We start from the raw sequence: 23,094 nt of genomic DNA, 5'->3' as shown, positions 1-23,094 counted from the left end.
TTTTAAATCGCCACTGTCCTTAAATGATCTGTATGCCTGAAAGTGGATGCCTTTACAAGACCACAAAAATGCAAATTACACCACCCCAAATTCTGGGGGATTTACTGTGCTATTTCTTTGCACTCACAGACAGATCATTTCAGGATCTAAAAGTCTGTGGGGTAGGTCATGAAAAGCCAAGAAAGAAAAGTCCCAGGCAGTATCTTACCTCTGTAGAACAAGGGTGGTGGGGTTGCTGTGGACCAGGGAAGGTGGTGCCTGACAGCAGGGCTGAGCACCCACTGCTCCTTCTCCTACCAGATGAGGCATTCATTTGGGTTTCCCGGCTGTTGCCCAGAGACCTAATTGCGTGGAAACTTAAACTCTTTCCAACCTTGGCTAACATTCAAAAGCCATTAGCAGAAAATGATAAGCAGACATCATGAGTACAGAAGCCTCAATTTATTAGGAAATAACACTTTTAAAAGGGCTGTACATAAGACCCTTTTTTAATCCAATGCCACATTTAAAGAAAAGAACTCTGCCCTAAAGGAACACCCAGCGGCCTCTCACTCTTTTCACTGACGACTTCTTCCTAATGTCTTTCTCTGAATGTATTGTGGCCCTAGAAGTCCAGCCTGCCCTACTATATAAAGTGTGGCTGTACCACGCTCATGAACCATTTCCAGGGGCTGAGAGAACCAATTTCTTCACGCCCATGAAGAGATACTCCTGCATGAGCCTGAAAGGAGGCTCTGCCTGGATTCTCACTCCCCTCCCTCGCTTTGGGGCACAGGGAAACTTTACAGCAGTCTTTGAGGAGTATGATGGCCACAGCCAGGTTCTGGCTTGATGAGAACGAGTTATTACTGGGAGATATTTGCTGCTGTTAAGGCAGGATTTTGGACAATCTCGTTCTGTTTTTTTCCTTTTTCCTCTGACATTGGTGCCTGCATTAGTCATCAAAGACCACACTACCTCAGAGCTTCTACCTTTTGATTGTGCTGTTCAGCGCACAAATTACTGTCAAGGCTAAAATTTGATGCACAGAGCTAGAACTTGCATCTGGTCACTGTTCCACTGCGCCATCTTACCCCTATTTAAGTCATCTTTGACCCAAATAGTAAAAAGCTGACAGGCTTGACGCCTTCTTGTCTGGATGTCAGGGATACTAGTTCAATAGTGGGGTGGGAATGGGATCCTTTCATTTGTGTTATATGCCAGCAGTCTTCTGCAGAAGGAATGCAGAAAAATAGGGCTCATCTTAAATCACTGGGCTACACTGCATCAAATCAGGAATATATCCTGGATAATCAAAAAATGAAACTACAAGCACTTGAATATCAATGATCAGTAGAGACCAAAATGGACAACAATTATCAAACAATATCTCAAATGCTTAGTATTTCACAAAATCAAATAGAAAAATAGAGCTTTGTGTGAATCTAACTTTTTACAGAGCTGTGCACATGCTGAACTTTATTCACAAGAATAGCATCACTGATGTGAGCAGGACCGTCCAGTTAAGTACACACACAAGCCTTCCCAAATCCTTGTCGGACACTTTCCTTTGGGCATTGCTAGTGAATGCTGACTTCTAAATGACAGTCACTGCACAACTTTTTAAAAAATGAAATATCCAGTTATAGAACCTGACATTTCAAAAATCAGAAAGCAGATGAGATAGTTACTAAATCAATAAGTTTCAAACAAGGAGAATGAAAAATCTGAGTACCTTTTTTCCCTCTATTTAATTATTTAAGTGTATAAATATTTGGCATTTTATCTGTCTCAGAAAGAGCAAAGATTCAGCTTGGCTCAAATGTTATCCAGACAAATCTGACTAGCCCCAAGAAATTACTCATCAGAACGTGGGAGATGCAGATGAGTGGCAGACCGCTTATCATGAGAAGAATTAACCCAGGCAGGTGAACTTGTACTCTTGGGGTCTCATGTTCTTTTGCACCTCTCACATTTTTCATTGGACACACTTTGCAATTCATGAGTAGAGATGCTCACTCTGATGTGTCAGCGAGAAAATATTCTGGTGAAAAGCCAGAATATGCTTGTCTTTCTATGAAACTGGCATAAAGAGAAATAAATTCTGCAGCTTATCTTGGCACGAGAGCCATCAGCTTTACTGGCAAGAAATTCCTACAATGAATTGCAGCCTCAGTCTCATACATCTTATCTACAGGGAGTCTGGCACAGTATGAGGATAGTTCCCATCCAAATCCAACACCAATTCTGTATTTTCTCCCAGAATGTTTGGCAAGAGCCATAATAATCTAAATACCATTCATCCTTCTGTGTTCCCATTTCCCTATAGGCAACATATATCTGTTTTAAAATTACAGTCAATGCGCTGTAGATTTTTCTGAACCACTAGATCTGACCCTATGTTATCCAGGGAAAAAAGGAAAAAAAAAAAAAAGAAAAAAGTAATGTCATGTGTTTCGAAAGTCTGAAGGCTGCATTATAGCTTCAGCTTAGTAATTACAAAGATTTATGTTCCATTCTGCCCCAAATCCAGAGCTCATTGTCCATTCAACTTGCACCGCTTTGACTTACAGTTCTCTGCATCCATTATCTTTAATAATAAAGAGCTGCCTAAAGTTAATGATTGAAGAGCAAGATGTGATTAATAATATGAATCTAATTTATGAGAAAACAAACTGAAGTATGATTTTCATGTTTCATTAAAATTATCTTAAATGTACTCCTTAATGCTAATTGATCTCACAGAGGTGAGAAAATATTCTGTTCCAAATTAATGGGAGAAAATCATTCATCTTCTTTCGGGAGGGAACATTTCATATCATTCAGTATTTAGAGGAAGATAGCATCTTCACAGTGATTTCACCACTTCAAGTGATGCTTCAATGTGGGCACGTATCTAAAATCTGCACGATTTCTTACTGAATAGGGAAACAATTCCACAGAATAAATACACAACAAAATGCCATATACAATGTTTTCTTTTCACAAAAGGTCTTTCCTATCTTAGCAAAATTATCCAAAGCTGAAAAACAGTGCTGATGAATGAAAATTGAGCAGGCTTTTTCCATAAGTTTATCAAAGAAAAATTCTTTTATAATTCTGTTAATTTGCTATGAACAGGAGATTTCCGAGACATTTGCAAGACAAAGTTCCTTGCAGGATTTATTGAAAACAAAACAAAGCAGAAATCTATTTTTCCACTGAGTTTTTCACTTTTGTTTGTATTTCAATATTTTTTCCTCTTTTTGAATTATTCATATTTGGATATCAAATATTCTTACAAACCAACGCATTTAAGAATAATGAGTCTTGACTGGCTTCATTTTAACTTGTTGTGCTTTATGTCCAGGATTATTATTAAATGACCTTCTATTCAGTCTGTTTCTATGATCCATAAATAGAAATTGCCTAATGAGCACCTCAAATATTCCACTGTCATTTTCTTGTCAGTTTTTCTTATCTTATGTTTGTAAGCTCTGATGACAATACCTATTAATACGCCGCAATAGCTCTTTGCCTCCTTCCTCTCAAATCCCTTCCATGAATACAACCTTCTCTATTCTGGGCTGGAATCTTGTATCTTTACACTGTTTGAGAAATGCAAAGTGACCGTAATACCAACTGAAGTAGCAACCTGAGAATTTCAAGAGTTGCTCTATGAGAAATACCACAACAGCAGCAATAATTATTGAATTTTCTGGTGAAAGAGAAAAAAATTCCTCTTGCCTTGTTCTCGTATTCTACTTGAACAGGATTCACATATTTGGTCTGCAAAGCAGCAGGGACAAATACACTCTCCAGTGTACAAACTCCATTTATACCTATACCAAATAATAAAGGCAGAGAAGAATAAAGGAAGAGATGCAGAGTTTCTGACACTACCTACAGTGATATATTATGGAGAAAATAATACATATTCCATGAGAAATCAGCAGTGAGTTCTGGGGATGGGGGGGCGGGGATCCCTTCTAGAGGAAGAATAAATGTATTAGACTTCTATGCAGCTTGTATTTCTCCTATGGCATTTTCCCCCATTTCCTTTGTACATAACTTAAAGCATATGCCAGCACTTACAAAAGAAGCCTGACAAAGCTGACCTTCAGCTGCTCTGTCTATTGAACTGATACAGCAGTGTGCAGCAATGCAGTCTTCCAGACCCAGACCATCAGTTGCTAAAACCACCACCACCTAAAATTAAGTCTACCTGTTTATCCAGTGATCTCGGTGCATGTTCATTTGTTGCACTGTGAGGACTCGGTCATTTCAGATGTGAGGAAATGTTATATGGTGATATTTTTGGTCAGAAGATAATAGCTGTGTTAGTGAATATTCTATTGCCACATCACCCTTACTTTCTATTTTGATTTTACACGGGCTTTCATTTTTCTCATGCCATACATGCCATCACTTTGCTTGAATTCAAGAAAGACCAAGAAAAAGACTGCTTACCGTTCTGGCATCCCAGAGAGATAAAGTCTTGTCAGCAGAGCTAGTGAGAACAGTGTTGGAGAAAGGAAGAAACTCAATGCTATTGACTGAATCTTTATGGCCACACATCGTATACCTGCATCTCTCACTGCAAAAGAAAATAACAGAAATACAGCACTTGCCATTCAGGATAATAAGAACAAGAGACGAGTTCAGGTATTTCATGTACCTTTCCTAGCTACTCTTTAGCAAAAATGAACATTGACAGCTATTCATCACCCAAGCACTACACCACAGAGAAAATAAAAAAACCAAACCAGTTAGTGTTTGCTTCCCAGTAATGAAGGCTATAGTGGGAAGGTAAAAAGAAATGGAGCAGCAGGTTTTAAAAGATTGAATTGTAAGGAGCAACAGTGAAAACACCACTTTATGTTTCCTGGGTGCATCCTCAAAAACTTTGTTGATGTAGAATTTAAAAGGAACATGGATGAAAAAGTGGGATAGGGACAGCACCATTTCCTTCTTAAAGATCTCTTATTCCTTCTTGCTTACAAAGGGTCTAAGAAATTTATAGCACCATGCCAACATGCACCTTGAAGAAAGCCAGAGAGTGCTGGCAGCATGACTTTCTTCTCAAGGTCTGCAGAAAGACTTATAGAAACTAAGTGATGTCTGGGAGTTCTTCATTGAGGGTAAAGTCTTGTCACTGTGGACACCCAAGAGGCCTTTTCCCTGAAGAAGAGGTCTCTTACTATGGATGAGCCCCACCAGTAGCCATTATAAGCTGTAAGTTCTTAAAGCAGATGTGAGGAAACAGAGGTGAACCCCAAGCATCGAGGTTTTTACCAGGAACTGACCACAGCTCAGATGGAATTACTCTGTGACACGGTTCTGGAAGTTTTTTCAAGGCTGAAGACTTCCAACTATCCTGCCTTCTCACAGCTGATCAGCTATGAAGTAATACCCTAGAAGTTTTTGTTTTGCTTTCTTATCTTTTTTTTTGTTTTCTTATCTTTTAATGAGTTAATTTCTGAGACAACACTATTGATCCTTCTCAATTCAGGGTATGAACCTGATACAGATGGAACACAAGATGGGAAGCTTTTCTCATTGTAAGGAATAGGGACACAACCACTATGACACTGCTGTAGAGAATCAGTTCTCTCACAAAACAGCTTGAAGTTGGCTATATAGCTATGATCTTATAAAAGCTTTTTGGCTTCTGTTTTGTTTTCTGCATGTACACCAGAGATGAACATTCCTTAAACTGGAGTCCAGGAGAAGAGAAGGAAGAGCCCAAGGATGCCTCACCAGGACAACACAGAAGGTAACAAACAAATCTGGGATTATTCAAACTGAACAGAATGGCAAAGGCTTAACTCCTACACAAGCATGTCAAGAGGGGAGATATTGAAATGAACCGGCATTTACCCCTCATTATGGCTGTATACAAGAGTCGCCCATGCTGATACAGGTTTCAGTCTATGATTTCTTTAGATATACATGAAACTTCATGAATTTGCAGTGTTTGTATTGTTATATCCTGTGAAAACAGGATATTGTATTGTTATATCCTGTTTGTATTGTCATATCCTGTAGGTGAGCATGCTATGGAAAAACCTAATCAATGTAAAGTCAGTAGCAGTTCTATCCTCATTGTTCAGCTGAGTCAAAAATAGTATGAAAAAATAAAAGCCAACAACTCATCATAAATTATTACAGCTTTCAGTGAGAGCTCAGAATTTTATTCCCTGCTCATGTGATTCTGACAGTAGAAACACACCTCCCCTGAGCTGGCTGCTGAATATATCATTGGGGCTTGCAAATTAGATTACTGGGTGGCTCTTAACTGAGAAATTTCTTACAATATTTATTAAGGAAGCTGTCAGCAGGGGGAATTAAAGACATGATTTTTTTTTTCTTTTCTTCCTGCCTGTATGTCAGCAGAAGACTCTCAGAGCTCTTGCAGGTTTTGTATGAACAGCACAGAAGATCAGTACCTGCAGATCAGATACAGGCCAGTAGAGCTAAAGGGTTTTGATGGACACTACCCTTGATCACTGATCTAACAAAGTGACTTCTCAGACCTATTTTAATGCCCTTCCATTTCCCAGACTGAAATGCATACGCTGCGCTGAGCTGAACACCAAGCCTGTCCCCACAGAAGGGATAGTAGAAGGGAGATAAGTTGTTTCTGAGTAGAAATATTATCTAGGAAATACATTTCAAAGGAATATTAGATTCCGCTGCTATCATTTTACAGAATCTATGTTTTTCTATTATAGATAATACATTATACTATTCAGTATTATCTGTTATATAGACTACATGTGTTATTTTATCACATGGACTCATTTTAAACTAGTCATAAAGTACTGTGGCTGCTAGAGCTCAGTGCACAAGATATCTGATATTCAGGATCACTTGATATATGACAATAAAATAACTTCAATAAAATAATTTTTTGTTTCACAGTCTCATGGTAATGTTTTACACTGCAGAATATGCGTTTTTCATCTCAGATCATATACTTTTATTTATGTATAGGTATGCCATTTTTTAAAAGTGACCAATGATTCCCTGCTTGCCTGTTCCACTGTAAGGACTTTGAGTTGCTGAACAGTTTCTGACAAGCAAAATCCTGCTGTGTATTTTTGTGGACGCTTATTAGTTTTGAAAACATAGACAACTTTACATACCACAGTGTGACAGCGTTCCACCAGAAAAGGGGATATTCTCCTGTAATAACAGGATGTATGTATGTCCTTTTCAAAGGCAGAGGGAGAACATCTTCAACCTGTTTGAGGGGGCTTGGGGTGAAAGACCACCAGAAAAGGAAGGAAAGTAAAGGAAAAAAGAATATTTTGTTTGTGAGTCACTGACATAAGATATGGACCATCCCAGGCAGACAGGCTGCAAGAACAGGCTTGTGAGAGATTAATTAGGTGCCAAAGCAGGAAGGCCCATTCAGAATCCCTTAGCAAGGTGAAAATGGACTAAAGTGATGGACCATGACAGCAGCAGAAGGGAAAGAAATGATTTGTACTTTTCCATCAAGAACATAAACACCCAGACCTGATTCAGTTGTCTCTCTCTCTCCTTGCCACTTCCATATCATTGCGTACTGATGAGCAAGCTCTGGCTCTCAAGATTTAATTTACCACTCTGGTAACTGACTGACTGATATTTCTAAGAACCTCCAACTGCTACATAAAATAAACTCTTCTTTCCTTCCAGCTGAGATATAATTTCAGCAAGACTGTCTTGTATACAAGCTATCTTTTGGTCGGAAAGGGGAACATTTTACTTAGATGTTCTTTTTCCACAAAAAAGAAGTTGATATGAAGGGTAGAGCATCACCCTGTTTTTCATGGGAGCTCATATTTCTATCCAATGGTTCAAGTTTATCTACATTAGAATAAATCTGTAGCAACATTCATCATCTAATGGTTTTTTCTCATTATGAACACATAGCCTCATGGATCTCTGAACGTTTTGGTTCAGAAGAGAGAGGCAATCACCTATTAATAGTAGGTTAGCCATTTGCAGTACTCCTGTTGCTTACATCCAGAGACAGAGAAAGAGGTCCTGAATAAATGATGCCATGGTAGAAATACTGCTCAGTAGTTCAGTATTTTGCAGACTGCATTCTGAACCTCATCTCAGACACCAATTCCAACCCTCCTCCTTTACCTGTGTTATTACTACTTTTTCAACGTAAAACATCAGTTAACACATTTTCTTGACTCATGACTAATTATCTTCAGTATTCTCCTTTTCTCTACAAAGTCAATTTCCCTTCCCTTAAATCCAGGTAAGGTAATGACATCCATCAATAAATCAGCCTTTATTCTACCTCACCAGGTTTTGATTTTTCTTAACAGGTTCAAACAAACATGGACAGACTGTTAGAGTTATAAGAAGCACACCTATACCATGAGTGTTGGCATTTAAATTAATCATACACCGTTATTGATATCACTAGCTCAACAGCGATGCGAAAATTTTACTTGCTCAATTTTTAGAGACTTTTCTTTTGAGAATCGCATTCCAGAATGGTTCATTCAAATTCAAAAGGGCTTTCAGTAAAACCGCATTGAAAACAGAAGATATGAAACATTTCCACATACATAAGACTTCACTGAATATTAACAGGCTGCCGCCTCTACACTAATGTACAATAGCTGCCAAATAATGCACTAGTTAGATATTTCATCAGCTGTACAATAATTGAAAAGAAAATACAGATACTGGGTAGATTTCCCTTATCCTGTATACTTTCCTGTCTGCACAGATGCAGTTAAAACTCACAAAGAACAACAATCCGGCACGCCCTGATGGGAAAATTTTACAATTGCCTGGTACATATTTATTGCTGAAGGCTATACAGGGCACAAAGCATTGGACAACCTGCAGTGCTCCACACCAGCTTAGTACTCATTTCCAAAGACACATAGCAAACCAGAGTGACAAGTGAGATTACACATTGCCAATTCTCTTGCTATTTAAAAGTGTTTTAAAAAAAACCCACCCAATACACAGAATCACAGAATCGTATAGGTTGGAAAAGACCTTTAAGATCGAGTCCAACTGTAAAACACATGCTTACTAGCAATACATGCTTACTAGCAATCCTATGAAAACAGGACAAGCTCTGCTTCCTTTCTTGATTTTTTTTTTTTAAAAGCATGTGGTTTCTATGTTCAGCTCCAGTTGGAAAAATTGGGGGGCGGGGGGTGATACCATTTCAATGATTAGTTAGGTATTACTTACTTTATTGCCGTGCCATATTACAACTCATTTCAAGCATGGTAATTAAAAGCACCTATACAGCCAATCAAAATTAATGAGATTTTAAGCATGTACTTTTGAGTCAGTGCCTCTACCGACCACCTTTTTACATGCCTTCCAAAGGAGTACATTAAACGCACAAACACTCTCAAACTGTACTATCTTTCCCAACAGCTACGCTCTCAAATCATCCCACGGAATGAACACTAAACGAAACCCTTTCTCATGTCTATTGAATAACATTCTTCTATGTGACCTGCAATCACTAGCAGGCAAAATGTCAAGGCAAATTACACCAGAAAATCACCTGCTAGGAAGGTGGACACAGCATTTCTGAGGAAGTTTTGTAAGGTCACACAACAACCAGCCTCCAGTCCTGTTATAGTGATGTCATTGTAACAGGAGAATACTTTTAACAAAAACAAATCCTATCACTTTCCCATTATATGGCTTTATCTCCAAAATGTGTTTAAATTAGGCATAGAACTTTTCTAGCCAAGATCAATGGGCAAGTATAGCAAATGGGCTGGCTTAAGACATTAAAATGCCAGTTTGGTTTATGCTGTTATAAATGCATCCTAACATGTCTTTACATTTTATGACCTCTATTTTATTTCTAGGTAGCTTCACATATGACACATCCAATTATTCATGTCAAGAATGTAAAACTACCAGTATTTCAGTAAAAAGTGCCTACCATCATTTATGACACTGATTTTTTTTCTTGACCCATTATTTCACTAAATGTAACACATTTTATAAGACATTGACATGTGGGGACACTTCCTTTATAACGTACATTTGTCTCTGAAAAGATATATGCCAGCATGATGCTGTCAATATGAGCCACTTCGTTCAATTATTACTTATCTTCAATAAAATTAAGCTCTTTTCAAATTGTGAACATTCATTTGTGCCCTCTTTCAAACTAGTGTTTGACACTTCAAAAATGAAGTGGTAAAGTATATGCTACTACAGTTTTTGTGAAAATGTAAACGTTTCTTCTCAAATATTTATAAATATTTAGAAATAAAATATGAATTAAATCTTTCTCTGTATAATTTATCTTAATACTCAGCACTCACAGAACGTTTTAATCTTTCAATCTGAGTGCTCTGCAAAACAAAGAGCAATGCCCCAGTTTAAAAGAAGATGTTAGTCAGGGTTTCTCTAGCAACGGTCAGTTTGCAGAGTTACTCCTGAGTTATTAAATAATGTGAAACCACTTTATAGTGTTGGTTTCAGATAATTTTAATTGTTAAACTTTTTAAATTCACAGCGAGCAGAAGCAGGATTAAGTATTAAACCTTCCTGTCACCACTCACATCAGAAGTTGCTTTGAGCTCGGCCAGTTAAGGCTGGCTCAATCAACGAGCATGGTGTGTAAGTCCTGCTCCCACTGAAAGCAACACAAGGTTTGCCACTCATGTCAGTAGGAGCAGGAGTAGATGCAGGTTTATCACCGCGGGAGCCTGACAGCTCACGCTTTTGGTCTAGTGCACAGTAAATTGAGCATGTAAAAGGAAACTGATCTCTGAAGCAGTATGGACTTAACTGGTAAGTTCAAGGGTGCAATTCTTTCCCTTCCTCTGTCCTTTTCCTCCTCCTTCTGCCAAAAGCAAAGCAAAGGCTTAGCAACTAGGAAGGCTTAGCCAAGGAAGAAAGAACCCCAAACATGATAGAAACGTTTTATTTATATTTTCTAGGTATATAAACAAACATTACTCATCTGACTCAGCAAGTTTACAAGTCTGCAATAAAATACTGTTACATCCTTTCCTTAGACCTCCTTGAGAAACATGAGAACTTAGGAGTCATACTCTTAAAACACGGAGATTCTGAAATGGATCAAATTGCTTCTTTTAATTAAAAGGGCATAAGTCAACTTTAAGTTACATTTTTGTCTTGCTTGATAAGTTTTGAAAGGCTGCAGCAGTTTCTTTTTCAGAGTGCAGATTTCTTCTCTGAAATTTAGCAAAATTCTCTTCCCCTTACTTCCTTGTACAAGGAACACCTTGCACACACAGGGCAGGCTTTTGGGCTCACACAGGATACAAATACACCTTCAGGTAAGCCCACAGCATGGACTGAATTTGTCTACCATATATTGCAAGCCTTCCCTTTTAGTAAAACTCTAAGAGAAAACTGAAAGGCAACATCTCAGCATGACTGGCCCTTAACTTTGGATCTCATTTTATGAGGTCTGAGCATGCTGAGTGCTCCCCAGGCCAGTCTAGTCCCAGATATTTTGGGGTTCAATCTTGCAAGCACCACGTAAGCGTTAAAATCTATCTACAGGAGGGATGTGGGCCAAAAGCAAGTCCATTATAGTGTGCCCATAAACTTGTCTGTAAGCCTTTCCTCCAACTCAAAATACAAATATGGGCTTCTCTTATTCCGTGGTGCCACCTCCACTAGCAGTGCACAGCCTTGCTACCATTTACGCATTTGTGTGCTGTTAACAAGCTACTCAGTCAACAGCAACATCCAAACAGAACAGGAAAGCTATTTTGTTGTGTTGCATTGGAAATTTATTTCATCTCCAGGGACCTTGCCTCCTTACATATTTTGCTGTTCTAAAAATTACTTTGTCCTATTTCTATAACTTGAAAGAGCTGCTTTGGAAACAATGCCCAGAAAGGGAAAATTGAACATACCTGAGAACACAAAAAATACAAAAAACCACATGCAGAACAGAAAAAGAGGGCAATGTATTACATTAAATGAAGTCTAATAGCTTGAACTTCAGATTCAGCAAGGTCTAATAGTGAGGGACATTTGGTCAAAACTCCCCTAATAAATTCATAATTAACCAGCAGAAAGCAATGCTCCTGTCAGGTTTCTATTCTGCAGTGAAATTAGATAGCAGCCAAATAATCACAGTCCTTGAAATAGTGTTCTATAAATGCAGGAGAAAGAGGCTGCGAAACTTCATGCCTTACCTTTGGCATTAAAATGCTTAATTGTCTCAATTCCTTGTAATTTAAGTAACAGAATATGTATTACTGGAAAAGTAGCCAATTATAACACCGCATTTATTTTTCTGGAAGCGTTCTACTATATGTATTTTAGTAGAAGCTCTGTATTTATTGAGTGTGTGGAAACTTCCACTACTAGTGAGACACTGATCAGCTTACTAAGATACATCACTGAGAAAAAAATACTCTCAGACAAAAAGCACAAAGGCAAAGTTTTAAGGACACACTGGTTGCTATGGTGTTGAACATAGACTTGACTGCCTGATGCTAGCCTGAGAAATAATAAGAACCCTTATTTTCTACCATTGAGTATTGAGCGTCTTTCTGCATAGAGCGCACACAGATAGGGGTTGGTTGGGTTTCACAGAACAAAAGACTTCCACAGCTGCCACGTTTGGTTAGAGCTACCTAGCAAAAGTAGACAAAAAAGAAATACAAACAATTACATTATGTTGAGTGATTTGAATACTACTCAAAACCAGGATCTATTCCAATAAACATTGAGAGTAATAAATATGATTGACAATAGCTTTATATGTTTCTTATGATGAAAAGTGCAAAGTACTGAATTAATAATATTCTACTTAGGCTTTCACTAGAAGGTGTGAAAAACTAACAGTGTATGCCAATAATCTATCTCCTTTTTTATTGGCTTGAAACATGAATAATGAATCTGCTCATTATTATACTGAAGGTTTAGCCTCTAAACATCTTACACTTCTTTGAACGAGTGTTGTGTAAGAAGTATTATTATTTGCATTATTTTCTGCTTCCAGATAAAGGGGGTTTGGTGTGAAGCTTAATTTTTTTAAAAGGAAAGATAAAACAATACGGCATAAGACCTCTACTTAAGCATGGTTTACAGTCTTTTTGTTCTAACTTTCCTCGTTAACGGTATGATTTTATATCAATATAATCACATTTATACAATCGCAGTGCGCACCCAAAATAAGAGTCATTGTATGAGAAGAACAGTATCCACAATTACAAGATCAGACTGATTTCTAAAGCAATACAGTGACGCTATAGAATCCTTTACAGCTGCGCTCTGGAACTAAGCACATCTTTAAATGTAAGTATTTTCTTAAATGTTCAGCTGAACCAGGACCAGAAGACACATCACTTTGCCAAACTCAGCCTAAAAATAGCAACAGAAATTAGTACTTCCACAGCGATCTCAGAGACACCAACAAGCAATCATCATGAATTGAAGCAACCATTTTTTCATGTGTAGCTGTTCTGGATTGAGTCACAGTAGCAAGGGAGGCCAGAGAAGCCTGAACACCTCGGCAGCACACCATGTCCACCCTAACAGCAGAAAAAGGATTGCAGTTGCCAGGTCTGTCTTCCGGAGGGCAAGGAATACTTTTATAACATTGCATTCGGTTCCAAGAGGGCAACTGCTGAGATTAAAAGTTTTGCAATATAGCACATATATCTTCAGACCAGATTGTAATATATTCTTCATTACCTTTCACTATGTAGGCTCGGTTGAACTCTGTACCTTGTCAAGGTATCTTTAAAATCTCACTAGTCAACACCTAATCGTTGGCAGCACCAGGCATTTTTCAGCTCATGGCAACAGCTGTTGCAAAAGCTCACCTTCCATTGAAACTGGGCTCCAAATCAACTTTGAGAATTTATTTCAGCTACTTTAGTTTGAACAGTAGCATGTTACTTTCAATCCAAATTTTTCAGAAGTGAGACACATTTTTATATGCTTCAACTTTGGATTATTCTACATTTGAAAAGGGCCATATTTGCCCAAGGTCTGAATCAGGTCAATAAAAATGACTTTGAAAGTCACAGGACAGGAACAAGATTTAGGCATTTATATCCAAAACCTAGATCTTAATAAGCACCCTTTCCAAGCACCGTCTTGGTCATATACAAAACTTTGGTCTTGCTTGTAAATATGAGTAAAAGACTGATGTCTGGGAACAGTCTAAAGTATTTTTTTCCTGAAAATATTTAGCAATTTGTAATCTGAACTCAGTCAGAAACAATAAATTTGTTAACGCTACTCTAAGGAACTCAACTTAGCAGGCATTCCCAAAACATCTGTAACATATACCTATGGGATTTGGACCCCACATAAAGTGCATTGGTACCCACTCCTAATGTGATGCAGAAGCATACACCCTAGATTCCTCAATCAAATTTCAAAATCTAGGTTTAGTTCTTCCCTCTGCCTCAGGAAAGTCAGCACACATGTATTAAACCGTCTGTTCATGGCTATAACTTTGTAACTTTTTCATCGAGTCTGACTATGTCATGAAAATAAATTCAGTCAGCTGAAGAAAAAAATTTCTGCAGACCAATGGTCACAGCACTCAGAGTGACAAGATCTGAAGCGGTCCCCCTCCAAGGTCAGCTCTTGTATTTCATCGTTATTGAATAAAATGCCATTTCAGTCCTTAGGACAGGAACTAGAACACAATCTTCTCTTCCTCTGAGATGCCTGGTTCCCCCTTGCAATATACAGAAAGCATAATAATCTATCCCAGAATTATTGACATGAATCCAGGGGCAAGGTGCACTCAGGTTCAGAAAGGTACATGGCTATGCTTATATTATTTCTGACTCTAACCCTTGCTCAGCACTTTCTGCAAATCAAGCTTCCTTAAGGGATTTTTTTGTTGGACAGTTAAAGACAGGAACACCAGAAATCACTTATTGAAAACCATAGCCTTATTTTATTAAACAATTATCTCCTACTCCCTCAAGGCATATGGGTACTAGATAATCAGATAAGCACAATCCCAGTAATAATAAAATAGATCTAAACCATTTAAGCCAACATTAAACACTGCAGAACCAGCACGAGCGTGTTTTCTGCTCAGCAGTTCTGCAGCCAAATAAGCAAAGTCTCGCTCCCTGGTGACAGTGGGTTATCCTCAATTATCATATCAGCTGACATCAGCATTGAACCAATGTCCTGTTTTTGCCGTCAATACGGAAGCTGCCAGGTTTTTATTATTTTTGCCCCTTTTTTTTTTTTAAACAAAAACTTTACAGGTAGAAATTCTGCCTTTTCTGGCTAACCCTGAACAACTAAAGCCAGATGTCTCTGTTAATTCATCCCAGATCTTACTGCTGTTGATTTTGAAAGATAACAGATGAATCACTGCCATGTGATTTAATTTTTTTGGTGTGTATATTAATGCTTATGCTAGAACTGTTCTATTCAAACAGGTTACTGTAGAGTTTTAGGCTTCTGCTGTTCAGATAAAATATTGGGGGAAAGGTGAGCCATCCAAACTCAATATTGAGATCTCCTTTACAGTGCATTTCAAGCACCCTGAAGAATTTCTTTGTAATTTCTTTCATTCTCTTCCTTTTCATCACTTACTTCACTCTTCTACTTGATTATGTTAGTAGATAAAGCGTATGGCATTATATGCACAACCACTGACTGGTCACACATAATACAGAAAATGAGAAATGTGAAAATGAAAAATAAAATTTGAAATGTCTTTACACCAGAAGACCAGATAAACTTACTATGCTATACTGGAATGCACATTTTCTGTTGAATCCTGGTATCTTACTGTGAGGCTGAACTGATCTATTTCTTCTGAAAAGTCACTGACAAATGTAATAAATAGTTGCTTTTTATAGGATTTTAAGTCTGTAACAGTATATAACAGCACATTTTTTAAAAATGCGACTTCTCTAACACTAAAGTCTAAAATACCTTGCCAAAGCCTACTCCGAGTTCATCCCGTAGAGATCTATCATACCATATTCTCCATAACTTTGTACATTTAGGATGAGATTTCCAAACTTCCCTAACAATGCACAGTCTCAGATTCATATAGTTTTTGGGTGCCTAAATAATCAATTAGATCCTTAATGGGATTTTCAAAAGTGACAATGTGCCCACTCCAACAGATTTTCAATCAACCCTTCAGGCACTTTTAAAGATCCAACTCTTCGTCCATACCAAATGAAGGGAGCCCACCGTCTAACATCTGCTTAGGTGAGAACTTTGTTATGTGACTTTACCAAAAGTAGGCAGAAGCTGACAAGGAGAAGGCTTGTCTCACTGAAGAACAAGAAGTGACTCTCTCAGGGCTTCTGTTTGCTAAGAGTCGACATTAAACTGCATGAAGGATGACCTGGGTTTTCACTGTTTCTAAAGCAAAATTCTTGCCTGCCTTCCAAAAAAAATCAACTGTTGTGAAGCTACTGACAAAAGGGAAAAACTGAAACAAGAACTGTATAGGAGACCAGCAGAATAAATCTAGAGAACTCAACTACTTCCACACAGTTTTTATAAAACTGACTTAATTAGGATATCAGCCTTAAAAAAAAACCCAACAAAACCAACACCCCCCCCCCCAAAAAAAAAAAAAACCCAAACAAACAAAAACTCCACTATTAATTTACCTCAGAACCCATTTGTTGGTCTAGCTTTATAGTGATGAAATTCCATATAGGATAGAGAAAGCAGTACCAGCACTTCATAATTTAATTACACCAGCTTCTTATTTTATTTTTTATATGAGATTAGACCGACATCTCTATATCTTTATCCCAACCCATATTCAGGAAGACTCACGTAAGCAACATGGGTAACTTACAATGTTCAATGCACATGTAAAGGGACTTCTGCAAGCTGTGCTCACTGAACATTGCATACAAATGCATTAGGCACCAAAACTATATGCATACCATGAATGATTCCACCAGAAGCTGTCTTACTGGTTTCTGATATACAAAAGAAAATTCCTTTATCAAAAAAGTCAGATAAAGAAAAACCTACAGTCTCAAATTCAAAAATGCAATGGCAAGTGAATGTTAGAGGCCCCTCTTTATTTATTACTATATTGCAAACCAGAAACTTTAGTCCTCCTCATTTTTCAAATTAAAAAGTATTTTATTAAAAAAAGAAACAAAACCCAAACAAACAGTCAGTTGCAATAGTGCAGAGACCCATGAGAGCCTGGGCCAGTACTGTGGTATTGTAAATTAGTATGCAGTTACACAGAATATTAATGGATGGGTTTAATCTACAGAGTGCAGATTCACTGCATAAAAAGCAGTGTTAGTCTTGTCATATGTTAGTTTATTTTCTTCCATATTTTAAATTTACTGAAATTCCTTTAGACCTATTAAATGAGCAAATCCTTTTTGAAAACAGTACAACATGGCTGAAATGCAATAAATATAAGCACTTTAATATTTAAGTGAGGAAAATGAATTTCATTGTGTTTTCAAATTGGTTTTCTTCAGCGCAGAGTTTCTTTATTTGTCCAAATAAAATGGATTTGAGTGGGTGGCAGCTTTAAGGAGATATGCAGCACTACTCAATGGCTTTGTGAACTTGGGAAGATATTATGAATAATGGATTTGCTGTGCTCTTAGACACGGAGCCACAACAAAAACAATATGAGTCTAGGTTCTCTAATAAGCAGCTGCTGGAGTAAGGAATAAAAAGCCTGGTCTACTAATTTAAGCTACAGGTGCTAGCATTTTTGTTCAGATCATCGTAGCAAACTATGCGACTGGCTCTGTGTTTTCAGCAGGAAAACTACTGAAACACAGAGTGTGAAGGGCTAAATTCCCAAGGCTGCCTCCCACCACTCTGATTTGCTGCTGTCTTCTTACAAGTCCATTTTGGTATGATACAGCATCCCCACTTCCCCTCCCAAATAGAGCTGGAAAAGGGCTGTATTTCCCTCTGTCAACAGTGGGAGGAAAAGGTTAACTTGCAACACCTGCACAAAACATAAGAGTACTGGTTTACTTTCCTCCTTTTATAGATCTGAACATATATCCGCCTTCTCAAGGGGAGAGAATCCTTTGCTTTATTTAGTAATTAATTTCAAATACTTAAATTTCATCAGATTACTCACTCTTAAGCACAAATGGAAACAACATCCAACAGTTTTCAATATAGGCAGATTTGACCAAAATAAATTTGGGAAGTGTACCTCCGAGTCCGTCTGAAAAGAATCCGGCCTCAGTCTGATAGAAAATCAGACCAGTTTGGGACATCTCATCCATTCCTAACAGTGTGCAAGGTTTCAATGCTTGACCCCACAGGACCGGAAAACGTAGCAACTTCTCTGAGAACTGGACACTTCAGAGTAGGAAAAGGTAGGATATCTACCTATTGAACATACCTATATCTACCTAATCTATATCTATATACCTATATACCTATATCTATATACCTATATCTACCTAATCTACCTATTGGGATGATCTTATCCTCATTTTCTTCCCAAACTTGCACATGCAAAAACTGTTCACTTTACATGCACAGGCACATAAAGTAGTTCTTCATATTAATAAGTCTCAAAGCATATTGAAGAGAAGCTCAGTGATCAAGATCTCAAATTCTGGTCCCAAAAGCGCAACCAGGGTATTTGATAACTAACAGATTGCCAGGATTTTAATACTTGGCATCATACTTCTAAAAGTTGTGACATCTTCTTATCCTGTTGGTAAATATATCTCCAGCAAGACTGTACTAAAATCTTCAGCTGCAGATAGCAAAGCTTAGTTTATACTGTTGTTGTAGGTGCTGAATGTGTAATGAAATTATTGTCAAGCCGTAAGTGATAACCTGATAAGAATTACTTAAAAGGTTGACACACTTAGAACTAGGTTTTCATCAACCCCCAGTGCTAGCTGCTAACTTCACACCTAGTATTGCATACTGCATCCTCAAGCCTTTATTTTCATCTTAACTTTCCAAACACAGTTAGGTCAGATCTATATTACTATGAAACAAACTCTGATATGAAAAAAATCTATGAAAAGGCCTTTTTAATTGGAAGAACATAACTGCAGAAGATCACATATACTATTTTTATTTTTTTCTTAGAACTTCAGAGGAGAGATACAAGTATAACTTCAACTATGTTCACGCTGTGCAGCTAACTGGCATGCCCTTTATGCAACAGAAATGGTCCATGACTATCTGCTCTGTATTAAATAATTCACAAATTTTGTTGACATTTTACTGCAGTCTCAATATTAAGATTCTATTATCTAGAATTTTTGTTTGGTGACAGAAATATGTTTGAAAGAGATACTAAAATATAAAGAAATTCACTGGTTTTGCATCAACTGGATAATTCCAATACATATTTAATAGGTCTGCCACAGATACACATGCCTTTGCAGGCTCTGAGTTCAGTAAATAGATCCATAAAAACTGTCTTTCAGATGACGAACTGATTCCTAGCTGGGAAAGATATTGGCCAGTCTAGAACCAGATTTTTGCACAATGAGGAGTCTCAATTCACATCAGAAAACTTACCCTGAATATTGGAAGTGCAGAAGGGAAGTTGCCAACATTTTTGTTTTCTTCATCCTGATCTTCACCTCCATTAAGGCAAAAATCCCCCCATATTTTCATGAGAAGCATCAGACTGGCTATGTAAACGGTTCAAAGACTTAACGGCTTGTATCGTGTGGATATAAGCTTTATAGCTTTCAAAGTCTACTGTGAAGATTCTGAGATCTGGCTCAAAGAAAAATCTGTACAGGGTACCAAAGAAATTGTATGTTATGTATGTGGTCCTACCATTTAGGGAAATGTAAGACTTAGGACAGAAATGAGCTCAAGTTTTTGAAAACTGTCACTGAGAAAAGAAACCACTGTTGGGCTGAAAACGATACTCATTCACATTTTAAGAAGGTACAAACACAATTCAATGTCTTCCAACTTCAATAAAAGACCCAGGAGACCCTTTTTGTATGTAAGAAGCCATTGTTTAAGGATTAAGATGTGACTTGTGTTCACATTCCAGCTGAGGCTAATCAAAGATGAATGTAGTTTGTTTTAACAGGATACACATGGTAGACAACTAGAGTTCCAGCATTTGGGAGGGAAAATAATCTGGCAATACAAGATTTTGTGTAAAGTCTGAACCCTTAAGAAAAAATAGTAAGGAAGAAAAAAGGAATAAAAAGGAAAACAACAAACCCCAAAAGCATCACACACACACACACACACCCCCCTCTCTGAAGACTGCCTGGAGCCAGAGGACAAGAATTCAAACAGCAGGAATTTATATGTATAAAGGCATCCATTACAGCAGACTTTCATTTTGAAATCAAATGACCAACTCATCTACTTTCAAACTAGAAGACATCAGCAGCTAAAAATAGTGCAACATTCCAGTGGCTATGCCTATCAAAGTACTGCTGCTTATGAATAGTAAGATGTATTCCTGTTCTTGTTAATTCACTGGAGATACAAGCAGGGCAACCATCGACAATTACTTGTGTTGCGGCGCAGTGTGATTTTGGGTAACAGTCCAACATGTATCACAGACTATACGTGTAATATTTGCACTAACTGGTACTGACAGGATATGGTTGTGATGATTGAAATACATCATTTTAATGAACTGTTGTCTTCACTGAATTCTGTAATAATATCTGACAGCTTCCACTGCTGTATGAATTACTCTCTGTTGGTACAATTCATTTTTGTTTTGGTTGAGATACTGTAAGACAATATTTCTAGGAAAACAGGTTAGGTAAAGAAAAGACTGCCAGTAATGAGCAAATGTAACATGAAAGAGAAAGAAAACAACTGGATAACGAGCCTGGATATGTAGTGAAAAACTGTACTAGGACTTAAAATGTGCTGAATGTCTGCAGTGCTGATCCTTTGCATTTGAATACTGAACATAGGACAGTAGAAACACCCTGTCAAGATCTGAACAATATTTTGCAGAAGCTATAGATATAATACCTGCACACTTGCAAATAAGACAAGGAATTCAACTTGCACATTGTCAAAGAGAGAAAAAAAAAACAACCTGAGCCTACTACAGTACACACAATGAAAGTGGATTAAGTTTTCTGGACCTGCCAGTTGGTTTGGTTAGGATTTGATGGAAGGAAGCCTAAGTATTACCTTCGTAATTCACCCTGCTCTTGAACTAGCTGTCAGGGAATCTAGGAGGCATTTTGACAAGCAAGGTAAACCAAATAGAAAGGTGTCCAACTTACAGAAGATCACATTACCTTGCCAGTTCAAACAAATAAAGCATTCTGCTGTCCAAGAGGAATCTCTCAGCCAACTATAGATAATTTAGGAAATTTGTGCATCCCTGGGCTGACAGAGGGCAACTGGAACATAAAAAAAACCCCAACTCCATCCAGTAAGTTTTTCCAAGCCATACTGGATGCTGAAATAATGGAAGCAAGGAAACTGTTGAGAATAGAAAAAGATACATCCTTTTATGCAAATTAAGTGCAACTTTCTCTGCTCTCTTTCCATAAAAGACGATTGAAATCTTATGTAGGCAACTGATTGCAGAGTTCAGGTAAGCCTACTAGAAATATTTGTAGAGACAAGAACTCAGACATTTTAGAAAGCAGCTCCATTCACCACACCCTAGTTTAAAAAAATTAAAGTAGTAACTTGGTTCCCCCGCCTTTAATCAAAAACAGTGCTGTACATTTCAAGATCAGTAGCAGAAACCAGCAAGCAAAGCTCTTACATTTCTGTCTTTTCAACGCTTTAGAAAAAAACTCAAAATATTTGATATTAAAAAATATCGTCATTTTAACTGCTAAGAAATTCAAATATGCTTCTTATGTACAAGCTAAATTGCCATAGACAGTTCCAGTAAAAACCAGAGAGAACATTGATTTATCTAGACCTGTAGCCAACAACCACCAATACAAACATTTCAGTGGAAGCTACACAATTCCTGTCATGTTTAACAGTGTAATTCCATGGAGACATGTTTCTACTGTGTCCCAAATGGTGATTAGTTTATGTCACAAAGCGTGAAGGCTGACAGTCTTTATAATATCGCTAACAGCATACGGTTTTAATTTCTCTAAGTATATGTGTGCTTTGAACATTGCTATGCAACTGCAAACACGTCCAGCATTGCTTTATCACTGCATCCTTTAAGTGACAGAGAAATAATAATCGTATAAAGATATGTTTCTCATGAATCTATATTACTGCTCAAAATCCAATTCTGATTTTCTTTCTTCTCACCCTGTAGGAAAGTTTGAGGACAATTCATTTTGACATTTTTTTAATGTTACCAAGGAATGGAAAGTTAGGCTTTTAATGATGGCTTCAGTAGTAACTCACTATGTGGCCTTGGGTAAAGCACTTCACCTCTTTGCTTAGTTTCACCAAATGTAAATAACTGTATCACTTGCCCAGTTTAGGCATTCCATGGGAATTAGGTAAGACTTGTCTGGTTTTTTGGACTTGCAAATATGTGACCATATTAAACATTTCTCATTATTAATGCCTGTTGTCTTGTACTAACTCTGTAATGTCATTTAAATAAGTTTACAATATGGAGTTCAAGCTACACTTCTTGATTAAGTTTTGTACTTCAAGATTCATCTTTTTCAGTATTATAAAGATTAAGCCATATTTTCCCCTTAACTGAACAGCTATGCTTCAGATATCATTTTTTTCCCTGATAATTCACATCTTCAAATTGATTTTTACAATTGGCTCTCTGGGAATTATAACAACTAGGTTTTAGACTTTCTTTGGTCCTGAAAAATGTGTTATGGAACTCTAGCATAATTATAAATTTGGAGACTTGGGCATAGGCCTCATTTTGATTTGAGGGATTAATAGCAGGTTGTCTCTCTAGTACTCCTCAGAGCATTCCAAAGGGAATTCTCCTTTATCAAAATGGCAAGCATTTCCTGATGTGCTGTCAGGACAGAGATTACAAACTACCCAAAGATGGTCCTTCCACAGTTCCTCTGAGTTCTTCTACCGGCCTTCTAATTTCCTGGAGGACATTTGTCTATTCTGAAAATAGATTAACTTCACTTTTACTGGAATCAATTAAACATGGTATCTGGCCAGAACAGCTTGTGGCTTCTGTCCCACTGAAAAGCGAGTCAGATAAGTGTCATCCAAAAAGGGGTATTTTGACAAGGACTGGTTACACGC

The 23,094-nt window shown here is 37.5% G+C and overlaps 1 protein-coding gene across 3 annotated transcripts in view; it reads right to left on the bottom strand.

Annotated features, from left to right (window-relative positions):
• Positions 1 to 23,094, bottom strand: part of SPAG16 (sperm associated antigen 16) — a 419,391-nt gene that overhangs the window by 157,174 nt on the left and 239,123 nt on the right. For all 3 annotated transcript variants that reach the window (XM_072875058.1, XM_072875060.1, XM_072875061.1), the window contains exon 13: positions 4,429 to 4,555. In XM_072875058.1, coding sequence (XP_072731159.1) covers positions 4,429 to 4,555 — 127 coding nt within the window. The remainder of the gene's footprint in view (positions 1 to 4,428; positions 4,556 to 23,094) is intronic.

The sequence above is a fragment of the Ciconia boyciana genome, chromosome 10, assembly GCF_034638445.1.
Source record: "Ciconia boyciana chromosome 10, ASM3463844v1, whole genome shotgun sequence".
Classification (NCBI taxonomy): domain Eukaryota; kingdom Metazoa; phylum Chordata; class Aves; order Ciconiiformes; family Ciconiidae; genus Ciconia; species Ciconia boyciana.
This window is presented reverse-complemented; position numbering and strand designations above follow the sequence as displayed.